Genomic DNA, 16,591 nt, shown 5'->3' on the forward strand with positions numbered 1-16,591 from the left:
CTAGGTTGAGAGCCTATCTGTCCCGGCTCTCCATTTTGACTTGTCCATTTAATGGTCAATCAAAATGCCAGCTTAAAATCTAACGATGCCAAGCACTGAATCGGTTGTTTACCAAATCAATGTATAAGGCGTCTTTAATGACAGTGACCCAGTGCCAGACAGTTACACAGATATTAAGGTATTGCGAGCTCACCAAAATACCCACGCATCCCTGAGACCGCGTCAAAGACGACAAATCAAAACATAACCTAGCTACCCCTCTAACTCCTCTCGCCTCTTGGACCCCGACTGTGTCGGACGTGTTTACTCAAAGCTAGTGAAGTAGTTTTTAATAATTTAATTCGAAAGTGGAAACCGTAAATTCATTACAATAAATAGGAGCGCATAAAACGGCAGAAGCTACAAACATAGAAACAAACAAGCTGCGATTCACGTAAGTCAACTTCACGTAGCGATAAACAAACCTCTATTCATCCCACTCACACTCGCACAAGGTAAACTAGAGGGTCAACTTAAACTGGACGGAAAGCAAGTTTGTACTAAAGTGTCGATACCGACCAACATAGAGAGACCCCTGACCGCTGTCTGCGAAACGAGCCGTTTTAACTTCTGAGATCCTGGTACTTCGCGATGTCTCTCAAACGTACACCTCCACACACTCCTGCGACGATGTCCCCTGCACCCCCGGCCCCCGCGCGGAAGCCCGCAGCCTCGGCTGCCGCGCCCGCCCTGCCTACGACGTCACAACAGCTAAGTGCGGAAGCGGACGCAGCACTGGATACTGTCACCATGCGCAATGTAAGCAAGCGTAAATTTCAATCAGACCAGGAGATAGTAATGCGCGAATTTATGTCAGAGATGAGAACTATGTTCAATAATTTTACTGATTCACAAAACCAAAAACTTTCCTCAATACAAAACTCTGTGACGGTTATTAAAGAGCAAAATGACGAAATTGTCAAGTCGCTAGACTTTTTGAGCCAGAAGTACGACGAAATGCGGGAAGAAATAGACAGTTTTAGAAAAGAACAAAAGGAAAGCCGAAATTACATTGACACACTTGAAAGAAAAATTGAACAATTAGAACGGAAATCAAAATCAAATGAAGTGGAAATACGAAACATACCAAAACCAACTGGCCTGGAAACAACTCAAGATTTACGAAAATCTTTTCAAAACATCTGCTCTGCGATTGGCGTGAACATAGGCGATGGAGAAATAAAGGCATTATACAGAATTAATACGAAAATAGAAATAAACAAGCCAATTATTGTTGACTTTGTTAGCAGCACATGTAAAGAGAGACTTTTATCTGGATTAAAGTCATATAATGCCCAGTACTCGTCCAATAAGCTAAATACAAAGCATCTGCATATAAGTGGTCCGGAACGTCGTATCTTCATCTCGGAATCACTCACCTTTAAGGCGAAGAAGCTTTTCCGCATGGCAAGAGACTTTGCTACTGAAAATAAATACCAGTATTGTTGGACATCGCATGGAACCGTGTACCTGAGACAAAGGGAAGGATTAAGGGCGCTAAAAATTACTTCTGAAGAGGACTTACCAGTACCGGAGTCGTCATCCAAATGACTAGATGCATGTTGTTTAGATTATTTTAATTTATCTTGTTTATCATTGTATATAAATTCTCTCCTACTCGTCATACACGCAAAATACAATAACATAAACTCATACATACACTTAAAAATGATACTCATAAACACACACATACACATACTTTACACGATGGGGCTGGCAATACTAGGACATTATTACCATAAGAATATACCCAGAGTTTTTCTCAGAAACACAAATAGATATTTTTCTTTTAAAAGTTCTCTTATGTATTTCAGTCAATCTGCTTGTTATTATATCTTATTAAGTCCAATATGGGTACTACAAATAAAATTATAAATGATATTATTGACGAGACAGACGCTATTAAATGTCACCAAATATTAAGCCCCGACACTTGCTCACAGTTTCTTACACCTAGAACAACACATAATGCAAAAACACTATGCATTTTAAGTCATAATATTCGCAGTATCAATAAAAACTTAGATAACTTCCTATTATTCTCATTCTACATAGATGTTCACGTTGATGTTTTTGCATTTAGTGAGTGTTGGACCGCAGCGGACTCTATTCTTCCCTCGATTAGTAACTACAACGCATACCATACAAAAAAAAGCTACAATCAAAATGATGGAGTAGTTGTCTATGTCGCCGATTACCTAAAAACTAATATTTATGAACCGGAATACATGTCTGATTGCAACTGTCTTGTTGTGGACTTAGATCAGAAGCTATCAATCATATGCCTATATCGTTCCCCAAGCTTTAAAAATCTAACCAATTTTATTGACTCCCTTAATAAATTACTAAATACAATTAAAACAAAATCGATAATCCTCACAGGAGATTTAAATATTGATACGCTCAACGCCGGCTGCAGTGATACGGCAGAATATCTCGATGTTCTAGCTGCAAATGGGTTAGTCCAAGGTATTACGATGGCAACAAGATCTCCATCGAACACCTGTCTTGATCACTTCATGGGCAAATGTCAATTTCCTTGGGAAACGGCTGTCTTTGAGGGAACAAATATTACAGATCATTCGCCCATTTTGTTTTATTCAAACAATGTCTACTATTCACATAAAACTAATGTACCAAAAATAAAATCTAAGTTAAATTACAACGCTATAGAAGCCTATTTGGAAGAATCTTCTTGGAAGGAGTATTATGAGAGCACTGATGCCAACTGGTGTGCGGAATACTTGATTAATCGAGTTCAACACGCTATCAGTAATTTTTCTGTCTCCATAGAATTATCAAAAAAACGAAATCCTCTCAAGCCGTGGATAACTGCAGGTGTTATCAGATCATTAGCAAAAAGAAACAGAATTCACAAATCNATCGTTTAGTCCTTGGAAATGTTTGATAAATACGTTTAAAAAGCTTTAAAAGCCGTTTTTAAAATTGTGACAGTTGACGAATTAAGGATCTATGCATAATGATCCTGAAAATGTACAGCTATCGACTATAGAGGTGTTTTACGATGAACCAATTCCAACCAAAGTCCCATGCGCTCGGAACACTTTGAAACTTACGGTCGCCTATTTTTCCGAAATATCCGATTATATGACAGTAACGTCACTAGAGAAATTTAGAATGGTTAATTCTTAATAGTAAACAGCCACTTTTTTTCCAAAAGTCTTCAGTTTAATAAGGGAAACTGACCAGCATAGTCGTATCGCCATTCGTGACGAAAATGTGAGCTTTTACACGTCTCGTCAAACAACTGACTATTTGAACACTCAAAATATGAAATAAACAGGTCCAATGCTACAAAATTCTTGCTTGAAATCTAAACACTTCTTTTGGTACCCATATATTAAAATTAAATGCGTGAACAGCGATTTATGTAGCCAGAAGAAACTGTCGGTGCGGTCAAAAACCATGCTTTGAAGGTGCCTCAAGCTGAGTGGAAAAAATGCTATGAAAAGTGTTTTGAACACATTAAAAAGTACATAAATCATGAAAGACAATACCAATAAACGCAATCAATACCATTTTAATAATAAACAACTTTGTTTTCATAGTTAGGCTCACAACTTAAATAGTGTCCCACGTATTCCTGTATGCGAACTGACAGGTGGTCAAAACGTTCATCAAAAGATGTCGTTGTAATCCTCCATTATTTATTGCATTAGTATCTATCTAATGAAATCCTAGTATGTGTGCCCGATTTTTTTTTATCGGCCGATAGTTTAGTCGGGCAGTTAATCAGTATGGGCTGGGCATGTATAGAAGTGCGCACATTCCACCGATTTGGTATCGGCGGATTCTTCATACAAATTAAAATCGGACCCAACTATACAGGGTGGAAACGATAAGTGATCTCACTCGATTATTTCTAAACTATACAAGATTTCGAAAATCTGGTTACTGATCCTGAAAGTGCTTCACGAGCTCTTTCAAACGGTATCAGTAATGGATTACAGAATTAATTGGATCTATCCGAAAATTCTGTGTTTTCAGCCTCCATACTAAATGTATGCCAGCCACACAATATTAGAAGTGTCATTTTTTTAATGAAATAATTAACACTTAAATTGAACTCCAATTGGCATTCTCATTTAAAATTAAACATTGGTTTTAAGCTTTACTTGCTATAATATTATCAAGACATGAGTGCCATGACTGTAGCAGTACTAAATGTATGGAAGTTGGAAACATTGAATTTTCGGTTAGATCCAGTTTATTTTGTAACCTATTATTGGTACCCTTGAATAGAGCTCGTGAAGCACTTTTAGGATCAGTAACCAGTTTTTGGATATCTTGAATAGTTTTTAATATTATGTGGTTTTACTAAATGTATGGAAGCTGGAAACATTGAATTTTCGCATAGATCCAGTTTATTTTGTAACCTATTATTGGTACCGTTGGATAGAGCTCGTGAAGCACTTTCAGGATCAGTAACCAGTTTTTGGATATCTTGTATAGTTTAGAAATAATCGAGTGAGATCACTTATCGTTTCCACCCTGTATAGGCCTACTAAAAGTCGGTGGTCTGCGCCTAGGCTAAAAGTTATGGATAATAATATAATCCCAAACACTACCTATCTGGGAAATTGAAAATAAAAAACCGTGTGTACTCTTAAACTAATCTCCTATATAATTTGACTAAAACGAAGTAACAAAAGTGGTTTTACTTTATACTTTCTGCTTGACGACGTGGGCCAGGTCGTATTTGCCGCGGACGCACTTCAGCTTCACTCCGGGACAATCCTTTAACCTGGAATTGAGAGGAAAAACATTTGAAAAAATATGAAAACTTGAGGTAGTGCCTTGATTTGAATTTTATGCCATTTAAAAATATTGGCATTACAAAAGTTGTGGATAGATCAACCAATAATTTACTAATTAGTTTTGCAGGGCAATCGAATACCGCACTTAGCCTCATGATTGGGCCATTGTGTGCCAGCTAATAATGTAAATCGTATAGGTAAATTAATTTTGACTATTGTATTTTGGCGTCATTCGTAAAAATGAAGAAAACTCATTTTTTTTACAAGAATGCTATTGTAATAAAATTCTTGTTGCAATATTATCAACAAACGACGTGCAAAGCGCGAACCCTTGAAGACTGTTAGCGCCATCTAGCTATGATCTGTGTAAACTAATAAATGCAACACAAAAGTTTGTTGCAGTTTTGTTTTTTATTTACTTACATAAAATATAAATATCATTCCAAAAATATCCACTAATATTAAGTAAGTCAACTTATTGAAAATGGTACAAAGTGGCCTGAAAATTATCAACATCAAAAAATATATTCAACTAGCTTTCCGCCCGCGGCTTCGCCGGCGTTGAATTTTGTCTGTCACAGAAAAACTTTATCGCGCGCGTCCCTGTTTCAAAAACCGGGATAAAAACTATCCTATGTTCTTTCCCGGGACTCAAACTATCTCTATGCCAAATTTTATCAAAATCGGTTGCGAGGTTTAAGCGGGAAAGCGTAACAGACAGACAGACAGAGTTACTTTCGCATTTATAATATTAGTTGGGATAAATGTTATTGTATTCTTATGAAATACTAATTATGATTGATTCGTTTTCTTACCTGCCAACTCTAACTAAAACTATATTGTGCTCCTGGAGATTGTGTCCAATGCCGGGGACGTATGCCACCATCTCTTTACCATTAGATAAGCGTACCAGCACACATTTCCTGTTGGCCGAGTTGGGTTTTTTGGGCTTCTTGATTAATGTTTTCAGTACTACACCCTGGAAACATTTAATATGCTTGTTTAGAGACAGCAATTAGTGTAACAATTAAAAAGATAAGAATGATAAAGACAGTCAGAATATTTTTTTAAGCAGCAGTCAGGTATCTTTTACAATTTACAGGAATTATACAAACAATTTTTTTTGTTAAAATGCATAAGTATTATAATATAAGAAGTCATTTGGCTTATTATTAATAATAATTGAAATTTAAAGTATAGATATTACAAGGCATTGTAGAACTTTGAAACATTTAGAACCATCTTATTGGAATAAGTGATAATGTTTTAATCTGATTATCAGAAATTAGGTAGGTAATTTGTAATATTATAATGTTTCTCTACAACAAAAAACTACAAGTAAGTAAAACTAAGTTTTACCAGGTTTATTTACCAGTCTGTAATTAAAGTTTTCATGATTATTAATCTATGATTATTTCATGTTTTTTTAATAAAATCTGTATACCTTTGCAAATGGGTTTCCATTGAGTGGGTTTCTTGATTTTCTATCCTTAATGTGGGGTCCAGTTCTGTGCATCTGAGCCAGGGATGCCATGGCCCTGGACAACAGACTTTGGCCAGGAGCAATCTGAGCTATGGGGTTCGGCAGAACAGAGGCCAATGAAGGTGGAACGGGAACTGAAATTAGTTGCAGTGTTGTACGTAAAAATAGTGAAGTAAGATTTATTGTTATTAAACTTTCGTTAATTTAGTATTAAGAAATCAGACAATAATTAAATGTGAACTAAAAATAGAAATACCTATTGGTAAGTAGGTACCTTACCAGATTTTTTTTTAACTAGCACACAGTATTATTGTGAACATGTAAGTTTATTAAGTAAAACTGATTGTATAAATACCTTTTATTTGATGTATTTGAGATTTAATACCAACTGAAAGAAGCGACAGCCCTTTCCTGAGGACGTTCATCTAAAAACCATTTTTATCATTAGTAGTGTTCGATACAATGTAATCGAGTATGACGTAACATTTAAAATCAATTCAATACTTACCTTGTTAGTTTAATTGTAATTTTGTTCAGTTTTTACAGAAATAATAAAATATCAATGGGTCACAACATCCCTAAAATTTTGACATTGACAGCTTAACTTTTTGACACTGACGTTGACGTTTCATTACTTTTTTTCGTCTGCAGCCAAAGAAGTCTAACCAGTAAGGTTTGACCTAATAAAAAAGGGACTTGGCGAGAAAGTGAAGCATCGTGTTTAGTGTTTAGCAGTTAAAATGTGCATGAGTGTAGGCAATAGAAACAAAACGGTGCATAAATATCTTTTCAAGTTCTCTCAAGATCAAATTTTAATGTGCAAACCTCACGAAGACATAATCTCTCTCGCTCTAAACAAAAAAAAAGAAGAAGTTAAATTGTTTTGCTTTTGGCGCGATAAATAATTTAAAGTTTTAAATCAATTTACTTTATGCCCGTAAATCAACGCAGGATTATTTAAAGTTTAATGATTTTATTTACTTTAAATTTTTGTGATTTGAGTTTGAGTTTAGATTGTGTTAGGTACTTACAAAGAAAGTTTCACAAGTTAATCTTAAACTTTATTAAAACTTGATTAAAAGTAACTAGATTGTCTTTTTATTAAGTTTACTAAAAAGACAATCTAGTTACTTACACAATGTGCTTTTTCATAAAGGTGGTAAGTAAATAAAAGATAAATAAGTAGATAGTATAAGTGTTTTAATAATACCGTTCGTGCAAGTATTTTACCGCTGTTTATTTAGAATCAATCAACGGATAGATAACAGTACTTAGAAAGAATTACAGAAAATATAAATATTTTTCTGGATAGGAAGATATTTATAATTTATTGTGTTGCATTCTGAACAGTTAGTATTTCGCAAATGTACGGCTGACGCTGGTGGCACCACCAGTCGCGAAGTCCGAAGTTCATAGAGTCCATCCCAACGCAGTGCGGCTCCGCAGGGTTTTCACTGAAAAACCAATCTTAATTTTATGTTATTTGTAAGAGATGCAGGATGCTGCGTGCAGGCAAATGTGAACCGAATGCCTGCAGTATTTGGGTTGTTTATTTATGAGATGTTACGTATTACGGGTGACCTGCATCATTTCTTTCACGCATGTTCTTTTGTTTTTTGCGCTCGCTGGTTATTTGTTAAAAATATGTAAGTAGGTCAAAAACAAATTAGTAATTTGCTCTGGCACATCTGAAATATTTACGAAACGACGGATTTAAAAAAAAATTCTGTTGTTACCTACTGATAAAGATATATTATAAGTTATGTGCATGTGTGTAAGTAAGTACCTATGCCATATGTTCGTATGTATTTGTTTTTTTTTACTCGTAATTCATCATTACCTTTTCAATCCGTTTTGTCCAGCCCAAGTGTGAAATTCTGTGTCTTCTATGTTTTCACCTGTTACCAAAAATAAACAATTAGGCATTTCAGCTTGAGTTTAAGCCAAATACAGTTAAGTAGGCCTACAATTAAAATTCAAGATTTACCGTCAACATTCGCCCAGACTTGATAGTTTTTTAGGTTGCTAATGCCAAGCCACACTAAGAGTTTGTATTCCGTGCCCACAATACTCTGGTACTGCATGCTCCTAACTATTTTCTGGATAAACTCAAATTGATCCTGAAAATAAATAAGATTGTTATTATCGAACAAAGGTACTTTACCCTGTGTAAACGATACTCAATTAGGTACAAGAAAATAAAAAAAAAAGGTTTTCGTTCGATGGATCGTAAATGTAGGTAACTATCCATAATTTACTATTTGAAAGATTTACTATTTGGAGATGCTCTACATATTGTATGAGAATAAAGCATGGAACCGTCATGCCAATTGCTTAAACCATTCATTCAGAAGTAGGACGCTTTTCAAGTAGGCTGTCTGCATAATAATCAAGGAAAATAATTTATTATACAAACCCTGGTCTTTGGCACCGCCAATTTGGCTCCAACATTGGCGCAATCATCCCGAGCCTCCGTCCATGTTTTGGCATGATACATCAATTTGTACCCATGACTGTCATTTGGGTTTACAATGTAATCTAAAGAAAGAAAATAGGTAAATATTATGTGACGTCATTTACTAGAATAGGTAATAAGTAATAACAACAAACAGTCGGGTTGTTGTTATGTTATTCTCAAAGGTTATCAAAGCGTGCGGTTATCGCGAAAATTTGTATCGCTCTAATAGAATGCACTTATTTTAACATGTAACTAAACGCTATTTACCTAGAGTTGATAATGTAATAAATAGTTGTGTTAACTATACTATAATAATAGTGTTTTTATAATTCGTACCTTTTGGAACATCGCAAAGAGTTGACGCAATGGAGATTAGAAAGATAAATGTTCCAAAAGTTCTGAAACAAATTAACATTCTTATGTTCATATTGTTCATGTTAAATAAATCACAAGGCATAGGCACTATAATGTTACTGTAACTTGTCATTTACCTCATGTTGTTAGTTCTGTGGAGGGGCTCCCACAAGTATTTTGAGCTTGCTTGAGGGTTAACTGCAGCAGAAATTTGTCTTCCCCTAATAATAAAGTTGAATTTTAACTTTCAGTTTTTCACAGATATTTTTTCTTTTGACACCAACTTTTCCAATATCTCTAATTAAATGTTCGGTTTACTAATACATTCGACAACACAGTAGACTTACTTACAATAATTAGTTCTAAATACGCACAATTTAAAATGATAAAGAGGACACAGTGTTTAGATTTTATATGCTATCGTCCGAACCAAAACAGTATAAAAAGCGTTTTATCTGACCGCATTCTAAAATAACAGTAGTTAAAAGCAATAACTTACCCAAAAGTCTTGATGTTATTAATTACAAAGTGTGATTTGTGACCCTGTCACCTTGGTAACCAACACTTAGCTTCGGTGTAAGCAGAACGAGTTTTTCGCGTTCGAGTGTTCCTACTTTCTTTCACAGGTCCATCCGTAAGACAAAGCGATTGTCAACTGAGCAAAGTCTCGTTGAGATAACGGTTCAACATTCCAATTTACTTTAACCTTACTGTAAACCGTATTGAAGCCTCCACAAATCTCTCCTTTTTGGAAACCAACAGCTTCATTGCATTTTTGAGTGGTGTTTGGAGCAGGTGATATCTATTTTTTGCTTTATGTAGCGTGATAATATCAGGTAAAGTATTGCAAAAATGATCCAACCCGCATAAGTCACGGACATGACAGAATTTGCGATATTTGCGATACCCATAAGGCGCTACACATACTGAAAGCAGGAGCGGGATGAGGTCGAGTAAACGGTATTAGATTTGTCAGTAAACACGCACCGCTAAAAGTTAAAGGACCGCACAAGAGTGCGCGGGTCGGGTGCAGAACGGTATCGGCTACGATTGTCTTAATTTTTTTTACAACATTTTGAACGATTTTGAAAAGTTTATTTTTTCTTTTCTTTCGTTTTCGATCTTTCAATAATGTGTTTTTTTCTCTGTTTGAATAGTTTCGTTGATCAGTGATCAAGGTTATTGACATTATAGATCCGAGGTAATTGTTGCTCATTCATTAAAAATACTGACACCTTGAAAAGGAGTAGCTACAAACGATCCGCTCCTCTCATGCGTGTACTCACACTGTGTGTGATACGCTTTAATGCTTTTAACAATGCAATTACTTTGAAACATGTGTTTTTCTAATATGCCTATCAAATCATTGAAAGTAGGTAAAGTCGTTAAGGAGATATTAACATGTGGGAAAACTGGGTTTCCACCTAATCACGGCAAACGTATAGGATGTCCAACTGCAAGTTAGACCGACGACCTCAAGAATATAGTTGGCTGAAAAAGCAGGATTGGGGCCTGATTACTACACCATGCAGACTTTAATTATTATATACCGATAAGTGAAGATTGTAAAAAAATTAAATGTAACAATCACTAAGATATTCGTATTAAATATCACATGACGAGGTAGATATGTAGACTAGACTAAAGAAACTAGGAGATTATTTACTTAATCAGTTATTAATGGAAAAATATATTTTGCAATCAATAGATAAGATTTGCAATTAGGTAGGTACGTATCAATATAATGTAGAGACGTTTGTATCTATAACCACAGAATAATAATAAGTACTACCTATAACTACTTACATTTATTATAGGCCTACTAAATACATTGGAAAATTATGTATGTATTACAATAAAAAGGAAACAAACTATTACAGCGTAATCTTATTTTCAATCGAAATGAGTGCGCTATAGAGTAACAACTTCCGCAATATTTACACAATTAAAGCATTTTTTAGAAAATTATAAACAATGCTTTTAAATATTATAAGTCTTTCTTATTTACTCCACTTTTTTTCTTTCTATGAATCGGAGAGGCAGTCCATCGATGACGCTCTGTACAACGTCAAACTTGGGCTCCACGGGGGGGTCCACGGGGTGCGACTCGGGCGCCGGCTCCACGCTGAACCGGGACAAGATGGCCGCCAAGCCGGCCAGGGACTGCATCAAACCCAAGCGTTCTCCTGCAACGAATATAATAATAATACTTTACTTATTTGCACAGAAACATACAGAAAGGTGATAGATAGCGATGATTAGAAACATTGATATTACTTTACTTAATTGATTAACAAATCCGCCCTAAAATGTTAAGCCATTCAATAAATAGGTACCCCACGGATTTTTTTTGCGTTGTAGTCATAAAACATTATATCAATTTAGTATACTGATAAAAAACTAAACAAAATCAAAATCACGTTAGACATAAAAAAAATATAAAAAAAACATACCAATACAGGCTCGTGGTCCATCACCAAAAGGCAAATATGTGAATTTATTCGCCAATCCATTTTTAGGGTCAAATCTTTCAGGTCTGAACTCCGTAGGATTATCGAAGTATTGAGGGTCAGTCTGCAAAGCTTGCAAGGGGATTGAGATCATTACACCTTCATCTATAGTCAAGTTGAGATCCGTGAAAGTATACTTCCTACTACATCTCCGTGCCAAGTATCCCAGAGACGGAAATTTTCTCATACCTTCTCTGAAAGTCCAGTCAAGGTAAGTCATATCTTTCACAGCTTCATACGACAACTTGTTATCGTGTTTGCTTAGTACTGCATCTATATCGGCTTGTACCTTTTTTTGGACTTCAGGATAGTATGCAAGCTGATGTAAGGTGTAGCTAGTAGCCGACGAGGACGTCTCGAAGCCAGCGGCAAAGAACACAAACACCTGAGCTGCAATCAGCAAGTCGTCCAACTCCAAAGTCGCGTAGTCCGGGCTACCATCAGGTTTCACTTTCTCTAATGACTCTACCTTGATTATGCCTTTCTTCTTACATTCTAATAACAAGTCAATAAAATCATTTCTATTGGAAGGTTGGTAATTCCTTTGTTTCTGGATATCATTTACTAGTGTAACTATTTGGTTCTCTAGATGACCCAAAAACTTGAGTTGTCGAGTTAAACGCGGAAAATTATCTTTTAGTACATTAACGACCACTTGACGGAGGTCGAATTTGAAAATGTCAGCACCTAGTTTCCTGAAAGCGGATTCTTCTTCGTTGAGGGAGCCGGCATCAAGGCCAAAGCCGCAGGCGCCGATGAAGTCGGTGGTGTAGCGCGCCATGAGGTCGCGCGCGTCGATGGCTTTGCCTTTGCGAGCGGCGTCCAGCGCCCGCGCCTGCAGCTGCTCTGCGCGCTCCACTATCAGCGGGAACATCGCCTTCAACTTGCCGCTCGTGAACGCAGGGGTCATGCGCTGTCTCAACAAACGCCATAGATCTCCTTCGGCGAAAAACAAGTTGCTCAGAAGTGGTTCAAGACCCCTTTTATCCGGGTGTATCCCACGTTCATAGAAATGCACAAAGTCTGTCAGGAGAACATGCTTTATAAGCTCCGGATCCCTGATTAGTAAGCCTGGGGTACTAGATCTAAAGAATCCAACAACTTTTTCGTTTGGGTACTTTCTGTATAGATCCACAAAGCTCTGTGTAATACTTTTTCGCATTAAAAAAGTCTCGCGACCAGTACCGAAAAAAATTATAGGTTTATCATGTTTTACTCCACGTTTTTCCCAGTACTTAAAATTTCTTGTGTTATAGAAATAAATTGCAACGATAAAAATCAGAGCTATGATTATGGTAATCATTTTTATTTTTCAACACTACCAAATCCGAATGAAAATAGAGAACTAAATCAACGTATAAGTATTGTGATAGCTCTACACCGACTAAATTATATCAAACAGTCTCAATCATTATCAAGCCTGTTATCAATTAATTTCCCTAATCACTCTGATAACTTATTCTGTGTTTTGCACGCTTACAATACGTAGGTACATGTAAAAATCTGCATGAAGCGGGTTAACTATTTTATTCCCTGCAGTGCAGCGTTGCCATTCCTAAGATGATTGCCGTGTTTTACGGAAATTAGACATAATTAAAAGGAAATTTACGACTTCTACGATAGCAAACCTACTTGACACCTATCGACCCGCTCTGCTCACGAGAGCTTTAAGATTGTATATGACTGTGACTAACACACTAATACCTATAAGCAACTAGCGGCCGCCCGTGACTTCGTACGCGTGGATCCCGTTTTAGCCCCTTCATCTAGATAGATTGAAAAAATCTAAACCACGTAATCTTACGCGGTTTAGATTTTTTCATACAAATGTTTTTTCCCGCTAACTCTCGTTCCTGTGGGAATTTTGCAATATTCTGTTGTAACTAAGCCTCCTACCTCTTATATTAATGTACGGACAAACATTATTTAGGTAAATAACGCTTTAAAATATTTCATGCTGTAAAAAATATTGTCTATATTAAGAAAATGTTTGTCGTGTCTATTCAGAGGAGGTGTGATTTGTATGTAAGTGTGATCAAAGGACACTAAAATAATAATATAACTGGAGTCCCCATTGATCACCCAGGGCATCATATCCGTGGGTGATCAAAGGACACTAAGTTGTCGCTGGAAGTGGAATAGATCCGTTTAAAAGCAACCGACAATCAATAAAATGAGATGCAGAAAGAAAGAGCATAATATTAAATTACTTAGCGTAGCAGTATACTCAATATTGATGTCATTTAAACAATACTTTTAAAATTGAAAGTTTTACGATTTACTCCATTTTTTTTCTTTCTACGAATCGGAGTGGCAGTCCACCGGTGATGCTCTGCACGACGTCAAACTTGGGCTCTACGGGCGGGTCCACGGGGTGCGACTCGGGAGCCGGCTCCACGCTGAAACGGGACAAGATGGCCGCCAAGCCGGCCAGGGACTGCATCAAGCCCAAGCGTTCTCCTGCAACGAATATAAAAATAGTTAATTTATTTATTTATTTGCACAGAAACATGGGAGGCACCTACCTACATCCAGAAAGGTGATAGATAAATCAAGATCAGACTCAACATGTTTCGCCTTAATAACTTTATGCATGCTTTTTTTACGAAGAAAATTACTTGAATTAATTCAAATTAAATATTAGGACACCAAATTGTGGACTAAAATAAAAACCTCATTAATAACTTCGACCTACTCTAAATACAAATTTTCTGCATTCAAAATTAAATTACCAAAATACAAAATGCACGTAGCTAGATGTTAAATAATTTTAAAAGATACATACCAATACAAGCTCGTGGTCCATCACCAAAAGGTAAATATGTGAATTTATTCGCCAATCCATTTTTAGGGTCAAATCTTTCAGGTCTAAACTCCGTAGGATTATCGAAGTATTGAGGGTCAGTCTGCAAAGCTTGCACGGGGATCGAAATCATTACACCTTCATCTATAGTCATGTTCAGATCAGGAAAAGTATACTTCCTACTACATTTACGTGATAAGAATCCCAGAGACGGAAATTTTCTCATACCTTCTCTGAAAGTCCAGTCAAGATAAGTCATGTCTTTCACAGCTTCATAGGACAGCTTGTTATCATGTTTGCTAAGCACTGCGTCTATGTCGGCTTGGACTTTTCTTTGAACTTCAGGATAGTATGCAAGCTGATGTAAGGTGTAGCTAGTAGCCGATGAGGACGTCTCGAAGCCAGCGGCAAAGAACACAAACACCTGAGCTGCAATCAGCAAGTCGTCCAACTCCAAAGTCGCGTAGTCCGGGCTACCATCAGGTTTCACTTTCTCTAACGACTCTACCTTGATTATGCCTTTTTGCTTACATTCTAATAACAAATCAATAAAATCATTTCTGTTGGAAGGCTGGTAATTCCTTTGTTTCTGGATATCATTTACTAGTGTAATTATTTGATTCTCTAAATGATCCAAAAACTTTAGTTGTCTTGTTAAACGTGGAAAATTGTCTTTTAGAACAGTGACGACAATTTGGCGAAGATCGAATTTGAAGATGTCAGCGCCTAGTTTTCTAAAAGCAGATTCTTCTTCGTTGAGGGAGCCGGCATCAAGGCCAAAGCCGCAGGCGCCGATGAAGTCGGTGGTGTAGCGTGCCATGAGGTCGCGCGCGTCGATGGCTTTGCCTTTGCGAGCGGCGTCCAGCGCCCGCGCCTGCAGCTGCTCTGCGCGCTCCACTATCAGCGGGAACATCGCCTTCAACTTGCCGCTCGTGAACGCAGGGGTCATGCGCTGCCTCAACAAACGCCACAAATCTCCTTCAGCGAAAAACAAATTTTTGAGAAGTGGTTCAAGTCCCCCTTTATCAGGATGTACTCCACGCTCATAGAAATACACGAAGTCGGTCATAAGAATTCGCTTTATAATATCCAGATCCCTGATTAGTAAGCCTGGGGTACTAGATCTAAAAAATCCAACAACTTTTTCGTTTGGGTACTTTCTGTATAGATCCACGAAGGTCTGAGTGATACTTCTGCGCATTAATAAAGTCTGGGTAGCACTACCGAAAAAGATTACAGGTTTATCATATTTTACTCCACGTTTTTCCCAGTACTTAAAATTTCTTACGTTATAAAAATAAACAGCAACAATAAAAATCAAAGCTATGATTATGTTAATCATGGTAATTTTTGGGCACAATTAAATCCGAATGTAAATGGAGAACTTAATTGACGTATTGATATTGTGATAGCTGTTCACCGACTAAATAATAACCAACAGTTTCAATCATATAATGAAGTACTCTTGGCTTTTTATCAATTTTATTAATTATCCTAATCACTGATAATTTCTTCTGTATTTTACGCACTTGTATTATGTAAAATCTGCGTGAAGCGGGTCATTTTAATACCTGCAGCGTTGTCAGTGCTATCGCAATGTACTCATCGAGTACTCATTATAAAATTGGACAATATTATGTAATTGAAAGTAAATATACGGTCTACGGTAGCAAACCTGTGACCGTAGTAAAATATACGGAAATTTTGAAAGGCTCTACGAGTATTTTGGCAAATCCCTAGCCAGAAAATGGAAAAAAATCATGTTTTATGATTTTGTGTGCCTAGTCAATAAAATAAAAAAACTAGGATCTATCCGATTATCGATAAAAGAAACAGAATGCACAAATCCTTAAAAAAACAATACAATGATAGCTTGAAAATGTTTTATAATACGTATCGCAATTGGTGCACCAAAATTGTCAAAACTCTTAAACAAAAATATTATAAGATCCAATTGGCCAAAAACTTAAACAATGCTAAAGCTACCTGGAAAATTATAAAAGAAGTTGGTAATCTTAAACCCAAAAACCAATCTACTAGCAACCTACTTGGGATCAGAGACAATCCGACCGATTCACTTGATCATGTTAACAATTACTTTACATCTGTAGGAAACGATCTGGCAAATATTACCCTCAATAAACTTTGTGTAAATGAAACAGTACT

The 16,591-nt window shown here is 36.5% G+C and overlaps 5 protein-coding genes across 6 annotated transcripts; 1 reads left to right on the forward strand and 4 right to left on the reverse strand.

Moving 5' to 3' along the window:
• Positions 1-630: 630 nt before the first annotated feature.
• On the forward strand, positions 631-1,590 carry LOC114356480 (uncharacterized). Its single transcript, XM_028309691.1, has one exon. It carries the CDS (start codon positions 631-633, stop codon positions 1,588-1,590), a length of 960 nt encoding a protein of 319 aa, XP_028165492.1.
• Positions 1,591-4,661: 3,071 nt separating this feature from the next.
• On the reverse strand, positions 4,662-6,872 carry mRpS12 (mitochondrial ribosomal protein S12). The gene is made up of 5 exons (XM_028309710.1): positions 6,809-6,872; positions 6,656-6,725; positions 6,262-6,434; positions 5,633-5,796; positions 4,662-4,804 (listed from the first exon to the last, which is right to left on the reverse strand). The coding sequence occupies exons 2-5, from the start codon at positions 6,723-6,725 to the stop codon at positions 4,723-4,725; spliced, it is 489 nt and encodes a 162-aa protein (XP_028165511.1). The 5' UTR covers positions 6,809-6,872; the 3' UTR covers positions 4,662-4,722.
• A 613-nt stretch (positions 6,873-7,485) lies between these two features.
• LOC114356498 (C-type lectin lectoxin-Phi1) lies at positions 7,486-9,796 on the reverse strand. Of its 2 annotated transcripts, XM_028309709.1 has the most exons (7): positions 9,612-9,796; positions 9,250-9,333; positions 9,095-9,156; positions 8,717-8,838; positions 8,288-8,420; positions 8,141-8,198; positions 7,486-7,754 (listed from the first exon to the last, which is right to left on the reverse strand). In XM_028309709.1, exons 2-7 carry the CDS (start codon positions 9,252-9,254, stop codon positions 7,628-7,630), a joined length of 507 nt encoding a protein of 168 aa, XP_028165510.1. In that variant the 5' UTR covers positions 9,255-9,333; positions 9,612-9,796; the 3' UTR covers positions 7,486-7,627. The 2 variants fall into 2 exon arrangements, with proteins under 2 accessions (XP_028165510.1, XP_028165509.1); XM_028309708.1 differs by lacking the exons at positions 9,250-9,333; positions 9,612-9,796 and having other exon boundaries at positions 9,095-9,200.
• A 1,109-nt stretch (positions 9,797-10,905) lies between these two features.
• On the reverse strand, positions 10,906-13,018 carry LOC114356496 (cytochrome P450 6B6-like). Its single transcript, XM_028309706.1, has 2 exons — positions 11,566-13,018; positions 10,906-11,298 (listed from the first exon to the last, which is right to left on the reverse strand). Exons 1-2 carry the CDS (start codon positions 12,923-12,925, stop codon positions 11,117-11,119), a joined length of 1,542 nt encoding a protein of 513 aa, XP_028165507.1. The 5' UTR covers positions 12,926-13,018; the 3' UTR covers positions 10,906-11,116.
• Positions 13,019-13,659: 641 nt separating this feature from the next.
• On the reverse strand, positions 13,660-15,929 carry LOC114356497 (cytochrome P450 6B6-like). The gene is made up of 2 exons (XM_028309707.1): positions 14,408-15,929; positions 13,660-14,082 (listed from the first exon to the last, which is right to left on the reverse strand). The coding sequence occupies exons 1-2, from the start codon at positions 15,765-15,767 to the stop codon at positions 13,901-13,903; spliced, it is 1,542 nt and encodes a 513-aa protein (XP_028165508.1). The 5' UTR covers positions 15,768-15,929; the 3' UTR covers positions 13,660-13,900.
• Positions 15,930-16,591: the final 662 nt, after the last annotated feature.

The sequence above is a fragment of the Ostrinia furnacalis genome, unplaced genomic scaffold (genome assembly GCF_004193835.3).
Source record: "Ostrinia furnacalis isolate ACB-3 unplaced genomic scaffold, ASM419383v2 OfSCF2810, whole genome shotgun sequence".
Taxonomy (NCBI): domain Eukaryota; kingdom Metazoa; phylum Arthropoda; class Insecta; order Lepidoptera; family Crambidae; genus Ostrinia; species Ostrinia furnacalis.

Coding starts and splice junctions, on each gene's coding strand:
- LOC114356480 (XM_028309691.1), top strand. CDS start 631: ATGTCTCTCAAACGTACACCTCCACACACTCCTGCGACGATGTCCCCT.
- LOC114356498 (XM_028309708.1), bottom strand. CDS start 9,194: ATGAACAATATGAACATAAGAATGTTAATTTGTTTCAGAACTTTTGGA. Junction 8,421..8,716: donor TGGCGGTGCCAAAGACCAGG/GTTTGTATAATA, acceptor ATTTATTTTCAG/GATCAATTTGAGTTTATCCA. Junction 7,755..8,140: donor GGACAAAACGGATTGAAAAG/GTAATGATGAAT, acceptor TTGGTTTTTCAG/TGAAAACCCTGCGGAGCCGC.
- LOC114356497 (XM_028309707.1), bottom strand. CDS start 15,767: ATGATTAACATAATCATAGCTTTGATTTTTATTGTTGCTGTTTATTTT. Junction 14,083..14,407: donor TGGACCACGAGCTTGTATTG/GTATGTATCTTT, acceptor TATTCGTTGCAG/GAGAACGCTTGGGCTTGATG.
- LOC114356496 (XM_028309706.1), bottom strand. CDS start 12,925: ATGATTACCATAATCATAGCTCTGATTTTTATCGTTGCAATTTATTTC. Junction 11,299..11,565: donor TGGACCACGAGCCTGTATTG/GTATGTTTTTTT, acceptor TATTCGTTGCAG/GAGAACGCTTGGGTTTGATG.
- mRpS12 (XM_028309710.1), bottom strand. CDS start 6,725: ATGAACGTCCTCAGGAAAGGGCTGTCGCTTCTTTCAGTTGGTATTAAA. Junction 5,797..6,261: donor ATGGAAACCCATTTGCAAAG/GTATACAGATTT, acceptor AAATGTTTCCAG/GGTGTAGTACTGAAAACATT. Junction 4,805..5,632: donor GTTTTAGTTAGAGTTGGCAG/GTAAGAAAACGA, acceptor TCTCAATTCCAG/GTTAAAGGATTGTCCCGGAG.